This window comes from Glossina fuscipes, unplaced genomic scaffold, assembly GCF_014805625.2.
Source record: "Glossina fuscipes isolate IAEA_lab_2018 unplaced genomic scaffold, Yale_Gfus_2 60, whole genome shotgun sequence".
In the NCBI taxonomy this organism is placed as follows: domain Eukaryota; kingdom Metazoa; phylum Arthropoda; class Insecta; order Diptera; family Glossinidae; genus Glossina; species Glossina fuscipes.
The window spans coordinates 1,190,974-1,201,540 of NW_023998432.1; the positions used below are offsets into that span (position 1 = coordinate 1,190,974).

A 10,567-nucleotide genomic window follows, 5' to 3' on the forward strand; every position below is an offset into this window, starting at 1 on the left:
AGGTTTTTGTGACTTAAAAAAACCTTTATATCCAAAAGAAATTCAATTGATTTGACATGCATGCTTTTTTCATTTGTCAAGAATCCTTGAAATCTTTGTACAAAATTTTATTTCGATAAATTAAGCTGCGATAATTATCTCCCGTGTTACTGCCCAAAGTTATGTCAATACTTTCAATATCGGGTATTTAGCTACTTTTTGGAAAAAATCAACGCTTAAGTACTCCGGAAAGCGTTGCAAAACGCTTTCATCGTAATTGGTCAACATTTTAAATAAATTCAAGTCAAAACTTGACTAAACGCAATTAAAATTGAAATGTGCTTTGTATACGAACGCTAAACAACACGTACACAACAAATGAAAACTATTCATATCTTTTCAATATGCAATCATTGTAATTAGTTGGAAATAGAGAGAACAAAACAATTAACGAATTAATCTTACAATGCAAAGTAATGAAAGGTTCTCTACATACATTTAAATCGTATTAAAACAAAAACAAACAATTTTGTTATATATTTTCACTGTTGAAAATGCCCATTTGATCAAAGTGTTTTAAGGTGTAGCGAATAGTTTTTTGTAAACGTGCAGAACTAAACATTTGCTTAAGCTTTTGCTGCGCAAATTCATCATTTTTGAAACTTTCCAGAGTGCTATCAATAGAGTACTGTTTTTCCATACTTATGGTAGGAAATATGCCGTAGTTAGCAAAAAATCCATACAGTGCATGCTTACGAACTTCATCACGTATTTGCTGATATGTAGGAGACTCGAAATGATTCAGCTTCCGTAGAGAATGATTTAAAGATTGATAATATTCCTTTATCAAATTCTCATATTCCATTTGTAATACATTTAGTTCCAAACTGGTATAGAAAAAATAATTTATATCTATGCCTGGGCTTGACCAAACACTCATTTGAAAATCTACTAAGTTTATGTCTGCTGGCTCTCTTAGTTCACTGTATTGAAAGAGCATATTGTTGACCCATAGATCGCCATGATTTAATACGTTAAAACCGTTTGCTGAACAAGCAATGCTACGTAAGAGATTTTCTTTAAAATTAGCCGCATATTTTTTAATTTTCTTCGTTATTTCTTCATAATCTGGCCACTTCTCAATCAGTTCTATTAAAGACATTAAACTTCCGCCAAAAAAGCGCATTAACATGTCATCGTCCCGTTTCAAAGACAATTCCGATATCATACCTGATTTAAAGCAATTCTGGAATTCCGGCATCTATAAGATAATTAATTGTGAAAATGTTAAAATCTTTGCTGTTCTTTAACTTGATATTTCCCTTTGTTTACGTTTTTTAGAAGAGCTATCGAAGCAGCGTGAAATTCGCCCAGTTTCTTCATAACCAAGCGGGCGTGCAATTTATCGAGACCTTTCTCCCGGGAGGCTAACACAAAATTCAATCTCGTTAGATCTTCGAATGCCAGCGTTTGTATAGGCCTCTTTAACGTTTTATATAACCTGGAAGAAAACAATATATGTATATATATATATATATATATATAAATAAACGAAAGTATTATCAAGTTGGTCATTTGATATCCCTCGATCACCGTTCCCTCCCTTTATCGCGTTTACAATGATTTTACGTCTAAGAAACACTTTTGTTGACAATTTTTTTTATTAATCAGTACACATTCTTGTAATAGTAACTGATTAAGTTTACACTCGTCCTACATTCGGTTTATAGCACATTTTTGTTTTATGCAATATAGGGAACATTTCCATTCTCACCATTCTGTAGTAAAAGTGATTTCTTTTTTTTTCACTTTTTGCCAATGTATGGACTTCGCATAAAAGAGTAACTTGCCTTTTAGTGTTATCCAATTTTATGGACCTTCAAAAGGATAATTCTGCCCAGAGTACACTCGAGAAAGTGCCGTTGAAGTTTTCCCGAAGACTTTTCCAAAATGTGGTCGAGTCTCCCATTTATCATTTTTGTTTTCTTAATGAATAGTGGCCATTTTCCCTAATTATATTAATTAATTATTGTTGGTAATAAACGGCAATGATGGGTTCGTTGGGCTTAGTAGTTGAAAATGCACTATACTTAGCCGATTGTTCAACTATGCAGTTGATGATAATGCTACGCTTGACCTGCATCGTTTCACATTGCCATAGCTTGTTCACTGCTCGTTATCTATTACAATTCAGCTGCATTTTCGTTCGAATTAAGCAGTACAAATAATTTCTGCCGGAAATGGTATTTTTTCACAGTGTCACAATGTTTATATATAGTAATTTTGCGAAGAGATCATATCTACTTTGGCGCTAAGTTTAAGGGCAATTTGAGGCGTTTCAGTAAGAGGTGTTATTTTACATTTTGCGGACTGGCATTTGGCAATCAAAAACTAAAACGATTTTTTGAACACAATTGTCATAAATTTTTCGATTGGATACAGGAAATGCATGAACAGGATTTTCATCATTTCGATATGTATGTATGTAAACGGGAACATCTATTGCACACATATGCCTAAGCAAGCCTAACCTAAGACGGGCTTCCTCAACCTCAAGGAGTCATACTTTGCTGTGCTCTTGGGATTGGCCGTGTTGTTGTTGGGCCATATTGTTTCGGAAATGTTACGGGTTCCACTGGATTGATTGCCTTGATAGATCTTGACTGAAATTTACTGGTGTTGTCTAGACATCGATGCTATGGATATGGACGATGTTTACTTTTGGCAGGATGGCGCCACCTGCCAAACAACTCGTGCAACCATTTACATTAAATGATATCTCGTCTTTCAAAGTTTCTAGTCTTTCACATAGATTAGTTATAATAAAATCTAATGTAATATAGTATTAGTAGTTATACCTTACCTTGAAGATTGTTAATTCAAGACAATCTATGAAATTTTAGTAGGCGTTAGTAATCGTTAGTTGCTGAATTATATACTAGGATTCTAATTTTTTTCCAAATCTACAATTTGATTATGATATTGTATTGTATGTATAAAAGATGACTAATTGAGAATATTTTAACATCGATACTTACCTTGGTGCAAATTTTACGTTTTCTTTTCTAAACAACATTTCCATACGCGGTAAAACGTAATTATAGAAAATGCACTCTTTATGAAATACATTCAAATTAACCAGAAAATCGATCCCATCAATTAATGGTATACTCTTGATTATGATTGATATTTCTTTTATATTTTCTTGGTCGGTTATCAATTCATATGCAATTTTTACACGATATATTTGACTGCAATAATTTTCGCCAACATTACTGCCCATGGTAAATACCGCACTTTTAATATAAAAATCAGTAATATATAGAGCGTTCTCTAGGACATCTTGTAAAAATTGTAAATCTAAATGTGTCGGCTGTTCTAATATATTTATGTAGACTATACTCATGTTTACAAATGAAACTATCCCGAGAAGCTAATCAACAGACTAAGTGCTCTGATGTGTTGTCAATAATTGATGGACCTTTGAAATAATAATGAAGTCACTATATAATAGAGAGTTTCTTTGTTAGCTGCACTTTCAGAGAAATATTTCGATTTGTATATATGTTATATACGAACATAATCATGTGAACTTAAATATTATATATAATTAAGTCAATATTTTCTAAAACAATAACTCAAAAGAGAAAAATAAGAAAAAAACAAGAAAATAGGAAGGAAAATTCAAAAAAATGTATGGCAATTACTTGCTATTCCAAAGACGAGATAATTTTTATAATTAAGATTTATTTTCAAATAGTAAATTATTATTTATTGTAGTAGAGAAGAAGGCATTACAGTCATTAAATGCATTTTTTTTTCCAAGTTGAACAAATTTTGCTTTACATGCAAACATGATCGGGTATATGTTTTGAAAGCTTTTAATTATTCTCTTATCCCTTACAAACGACTAAAAGTGTATTAATTTTTTCATTTCATTGATAATCTCAAGCAGTACATGGCACAGAATTCGCTGCATATATGTGTTGGCGTAAAGTTCAACTTCAACTACGACTTACTGGCCAGTTCGTTATGAGACGATGCAGTTTTCACTTTAATACAGAAAACTATTTTGTCACATTTTATTACCTCTTGGGATTGCAGAAAGTTCTCATTCCCAATTTTTTTATATTTATTTATTTATTTATTTATTAAAATTACTTTTTTTATGGTCAGTCGCTTAGGTGATGTGTCCTATACATAGGTAAGCGTGGTTATTGTAAGGAGAAAGGAAGACAGTAAGAGAGATAGGGCTTACGCCCGATTAATGTTGTGATGTTATGCTTTTACCGATTTATAAAATTAAGAAAAATAAATGATAGATCGCGTAAATGAGAAGGAGAACAAAGAGTGTTAACCTGGCATATACAAGAGGGCGAAATTTGTTACAAGGAATTTTTATATACCTTATCGTCGGATAGGATTGGGTTTGGTTTGAATTGGATAGGGTTATACTAGAATTGTTGTCCAGAATTACAGGTCGTCTGATTGAACTCTAAGACTCTGAATCGATTTACCGATCTGCTTCTATCCGTATTTGTGATCTGCCCTGAAACACTTGTACATGCAAACATTGAGAAAGTTAATGCTACAGCCGTAGATTAAGTACATTACCATGCTGCCACTTAAACAAGCAAAAAGTTACAACCTGTAATATATAGAAGACACTGATCCTTTTCGAAACATTACTGGTGACCTTTTAAAGCTTAGGCAACGACTGGTCGATACATGTCTGTGCCCCATACACGAAAACTTATAATTTCCATACAAGAGATTTTCATGTAAAAAGTGGTACAAAAATATTTTCTAGGGCCTACCCAATCGATTAACTAGCGATATGCGATAGCCATAGGCAAGCATGAAAAATACAACTTACCACGAATAAAATTTTATTGCTCCTTCACAGAGTTCAATATTGAAAGCTTGAGTTTATAAAAATCGTGTTGCTCGGTGACTGGTATAGATGTTCGAGGAAAGCAAGACTGTAAGTCGCTCAATAAAGACTGTTTATTTATCCGCCTGTCTGCCTACCAGAATGTTCAAGGTTGAGCGAAAATATTGAGATAAGAAGCTAAACTTTGCGTTCTTAGTTAAATTTTAAACGACGGCACACAAACCTTGTATCTATATTGATGATAGATGTAAAAATGTATTATAGAATTTTCATCATCTGTTAAATCAGATCTCGGCCCTGAAATACGATAAATTCTATAAAAATTTTCTATGTATGGGAATATTACCGCCTTAATATTTTTTTTTTTTTTTTTGTGTTTTAGTCAGAATGTTTATGAACTGGCCTTTAATGGAATCCATGATAGTAGAGAAAAATATCTATATTTGATTTCAAAGAGAATCAGAGAGAGAGAGAGAGAGAGAGGGAGAGAGACGAATAAATAGACAGACAAGTAAGCCAAGCATAATTTAGTTTAGCTGTCGTACCTCGTATTTCATTACAATAAATGGGCGAAATTATTTTATCCGCATCTTCTGATGATAGCGGGCAATTAACATTCGTTTTAAAGTTCATTTACACAGTTTTATTGATTGCTATTTATAAATAATTACTTGCTGTTTTCGTTTGACGTATTTGTGTATGTATACAAATAATCGGTGCGTTTCGAAATATTTATTGATTTATATATAATTAATAAAAAAGTAAATAAATGAGGAAGATATTTCTCAGTTAATTCCATTTAGATATTATACGTAGCAGCGTAAAAAAAATCTTGTTTACATTCGTTTAATATTCTCAATCTCAATCGTAGTTTATTTTATACGCTTCACAATATCTGTAATTGTTCCATGCGTTTTATTATAAATTTCAAAGCTTCCACAGTACGTGATTTACTTTTGAACATTAAATCGAACTTTCGTTGCGCAAAAACGGAATCATTTAAGCTCTCCAAACTGTTATCTTGTGAATCCGTAGCGTCCATTGACATGAGAGGAAAAAAGGTAAACGCTATAACCCATCCATAAGCTTCTTTTGCGGAAATTTCATCTAAAATTGCTTGTATTGTTGGTATCGAGCCATCGTAAGGTAACACTCGCAGAGTTTTTACCAAGGTTTCTGCATAATAATTGATTAACGTCTCCCGGTATTGTTGCAAAACATTCAGTTGCAAACTGGTATTTAGAAAATAATTTACATCAAATCCTAAACTGCCGCAAAAGGAAAGTTGGAAATCAATCTATTTGGAAAGAAATTGCATTAAAAAATTAAATTAATATAAATTTGCTCAAAAATAATTTTTTTCTACAATTAAAGCTTTTTTTTACTAGTTTGTTCTTAAAGTCCAAACATATCTTTTCTCAAGATCCTTTCGTCTCACTCAACTAGATCATAGGATGATATATAGATGTTGCTTCTGTTGACCAGTTCGTGTAATTGCTACCTAATATCAAGTTCAAACAGTTTTATTCTCCAATCACCTTTTTTTTTTTTAATTTATAGTACTGTGACAGACATCTGTGTCAAATTTCAGTTCGTAGCCGTCATTACGTAAACGTATTTCAGCTGCGGTTGGTTTTGTACGACACAAAAAGTATTTTTTCGGATTTTTTAAATATGTGATTTGGTGGAACAAAGAGCTATTGATCCGTCATGAAACGCATTATTACGGAAGATGAGGTTTGGATGTACACATGAGAACCGGAAATAACCGATCAATTGAGCGAATATCGAGGCAAGACCGGAATAACCGCGCGAAGATCGTTTCAAAATCAAGATGACATTAACAGTTTTTTTTCAATTATCATGGTGTTGTGTATTATAAAGTCCTTCAGCCAAGCCTTCCTGTTAAGAAGGAATATTTTTTGCGTGTCATGAAGACGATCAAATTGATTTAAAAAATATATAAAAATATATTTGGGGTTATAAATAAATAATCCATTTTTTTTTGGACATAGTACTACATTTAAACCGTCGGTGTAGTGACATATGCAGAATTATCCATTTCGTACTCCAGCTTGGCAGTACCGTTTCAGTAATATGTGTAAGGCAGAACTATCATCCACAACATCATATGTTTAGCATTATGCTTGACATTTTATAATATGGATCGTTTAACAGCTGCTATATATAAAAACAATTGATTTATGATTGAGTTATGTTGTGTGTAGATCATCTTTGCGTCCCAGCTTTCATGCAGTTTACTCAAATCAAAATACAATGTTCAAATAAGTAAACATACAACTAAATTGCATTTGGATAATTCACGGATAAGAATTCTTTTTTTTTTTTAATATCGTATACAATACAATCTTTGAAAGAGTATGTGATTCGGGGCTAAAAATTTCGGGACAAATAACAAAAGTCATTCATGACTAATTTAGTTTTATCCGTTCGTTCATCTTTTAATGAGGAAATTTAAATCAATATTTCAAGTATAGGATCAAAAGCCGATGTCATAAATTAAGTTTAAAAGTGGAACCAATCCTTGGAAATATGTTGACAATTATTAGAGTTCAAAAAATTTCTCTATGCTGTGGTAAACAATTTAGGGTTTATAACAATATGAATCCAAAATCGGTAACTCCTTTTTCATATTGTTATTTAGAATACCCCAAATGGTGACATGTCTAATCTTCCTTCTTTTTACACCTTGTACCACTTGCGTTGGAGGTTATATTAAGTTTGTGCGGACGTAAGCCGCAATGACTTAAGATAGACTCATCTTTTATTGTACCTATCTATCCGCTCGTAGATTTGTTCTTAACTGGGAGATCGCAATTTTTAATATATTTTAATAACATTTAGTATATCGATATTTTTTTCCCAAGCAAATTGGACATGTTTTGGATGGGATAATGTTTTCGACCATTTCCCATATAACGTCTTATTTTGAAAAATCGTTATACAACTAATTCTCTTTTTACATGATAGATAGACGTTCCCAAGAAATTTGTACAATAAAAATATTCCGGGGAAAAAAGATGTTGACTATTGGCAAAATAGTAGATTGGTTCCAGACATAAAAAAGCGATTAAAAAGGACAATAAACAATATTAAACAATTCTTCGTAGAGTTAGTTCACTTAAGAATTTATTTTGCGCTTACAATTTTTAATTCATTAAATATATTATAAAAAAAAAAAACTATGCTTGGAAACACCAAACAAAATTTTGTAAAAAATACATAACGTCCTTAGTCTATGCATAATTTGGGGAATCCCATACGCGTATAATTGACATAATTCAACTGAATAATGAAAAATAAAACGCTAAGTTACAATGCATATTTGTGAGGAAAGAGAATAAAAAAAATTCATAAAAACACTTGAAAACACTATTAAAAATCATGTTAAAACAAAACAATTCGTGTAAAAAGGAGAATTTATTCTCTTTAATTCGTGTTAAATCAAATTTCGTGTAGAAACAATTTATGTTAAAAGGGAATTAGGTGTATAAGCAACTGTAGGATGCTGTAAGGTATGTAATGGTGAGCCCTGGGCCACTATAGTGGTTTTACTTGTTTTATAATAATTTTATTAATGATCATATTCGTTGAAATTTTTTTATCGAAAAACATTTTTGTAGGAACGATTGCACACAAAACTTTAAAAAAAAAATAAAAAAATATGTATTCCAAAAATTTCTTTACTTACAAATCTTATATCAGTGGGGGTTGGATTGCCATCTCTTAACTTTTTGTCATATTTGAAGAATAAATTATTGACCCAAATATCGCCGTGATTTAGAACATTAACTTGCCCCTCTAAAGGATATACTGAATTCAAAACATTCTCAGTAAACTGGTCGTAGTAATTTAATAGTTTTTTCGAACTATGTGAAAATTCCAAATCTTCCGCTAACAATTGCGCTAATTTCAACAATTGCCCGCCAAATAACAATTGAAAAGAATCTGATTTAATTGATATGTCGTTTAATAAACCGCACTTATAACGGTTACGAATATCATTTAAGTCACTGAATTTCTAAAAATGAAAAAAAATTATTTTTTTTTTTTCAAAAGTTAATTAAATAATTGTTTTTTTTTCTTTTTCATTAAAACCCACATTTAACATAAGTATTGAACAAGCATGATATTCAGCTAATTTTTCCATAACCAAGAGACTTTCGTTTTTATTTAATCCAAGTTGACGACTAGACAATTGAAAACCCAATTGCTTTAGATCCTCAAATACAAAAGTTTCAAATGGGTTCGTGGTGTGATAAAACAATCTAGAAATTTTTAAAATCTTAAAAAAAAGGGAAACACACGCACATGTCTTTAATTTTTATTTACTTTGGTGCCAATAGCCAGGAGTTTTTAACCAAGGTCATTAGAGTTTCCATCTGAATCTTAAGATGGGTATAGAAAAATTTCTCTCTGTTAAAGATTTGCAATCTCTGTAGGACACCTTGTTTCTCTTTCGGCATTCTTTTGATAATCAATTGTATTTCTTCTACCCGCTGAGTTCCTTCACCGTTGAAATTTCTATTGTTCAGACGATAAATAACATGACCTTGATATATGTCACTACAATAATTGTCACCGCCTAAATTAATTTTATTAATTATTAGATCATTTATTTCAATCTCATCCGTAAAGAAACCATTTTCTAGGCATGTCTTTATAAATTCATTATTTATGTATTCCTTTTGAGATTTAAAATTGCCAGACATTTTCGATGTCTCAACTGCCATCTACTTGAATTAATGCACAACTGTTCTTTTGCATTCAGTTTAGTTACCGTTTAGTTTTGCAAATGTTCTCCTTAATTGATTTTAATCAAAGCGTATGATGAAACGATCAAATAAAAATAAGGTCAAAGCAATTGATTTGAAAGCGTTTGTCTAATATTTTTTTGAAGTTTTCAATTACATTTAAAAAAATTTCATATTATATCATTTCTATAAGGAATAGTATGATATTTTTTTTTGGAAACAGAAGATGACATCCGATTCTTTATATGTTATAATGGATGAATTAAATTCATTCATACTTATAATCTATATCTATTATGATATAGGGTGTGTTTTCAGTTTGTGCGAATGATAGCCGGGAGAGTTTAAGATAAATTGATATCTATATATGTACTCTACCTACCGCGCGGATACTTTTTCAGATACTTTTAACTATGGACGAACCCTATTGAAAACGGATTAGTTAGGATTACTTTTTGCCGCTATTCATCATATAACGTTCTGTTTTAAAAACATTTTCGCACGGACTATCTCTACAACCTACGTTCTTACGAAAAGTAAGTCTTTATATGGCAATGAGGTATAATTTTTGACATTTGATGATGAAAATTGCTTCACAACAGTGATTTTGAACCATCATTGAATAAGGGTTCTCTCATGAGAAACAAGCGCTTACAAGCGCAACAATGTCAAATTTTTGGTACTTTATGATAAAAATACGTGCTGAATAATAAGGGCTTTAAGAAAAAACTTAATTTTTTTTTAAATTTAGATTACAACAGTTCACGTTGTACGTACAAACAACTTATAATTATTGGTGTTTTATCACAAAACAAAATGAAAAGTTGTGTTAGGCAAAATAATGTAATGTGTTTAACCAAATATTTGCCTGGCTATAAAATTTTTACACCCATCAGCGAAGGATGGGGGACATATTCAT

The 10,567-nt window shown here is 31.3% G+C and overlaps 1 protein-coding gene across 1 annotated transcript; it reads right to left on the reverse strand.

Moving 5' to 3' along the window:
• Window positions 1–501: 501 nt before the first annotated feature.
• On the reverse strand, window positions 502–9,998 carry LOC119637663. Its single transcript, XM_038033859.1, has 8 exons — window positions 9,227–9,998; window positions 8,997–9,162; window positions 8,586–8,915; window positions 5,764–6,170; window positions 5,097–5,103; window positions 3,018–3,412; window positions 1,312–1,480; window positions 502–1,240 (listed from the first exon to the last, which is right to left on the reverse strand). Exons 1-8 carry the CDS (start codon window positions 9,625–9,627, stop codon window positions 512–514), a joined length of 2,604 nt encoding a protein of 867 aa, XP_037889787.1. The 5' UTR covers window positions 9,628–9,998; the 3' UTR covers window positions 502–511.
• Window positions 9,999–10,567: the final 569 nt, after the last annotated feature.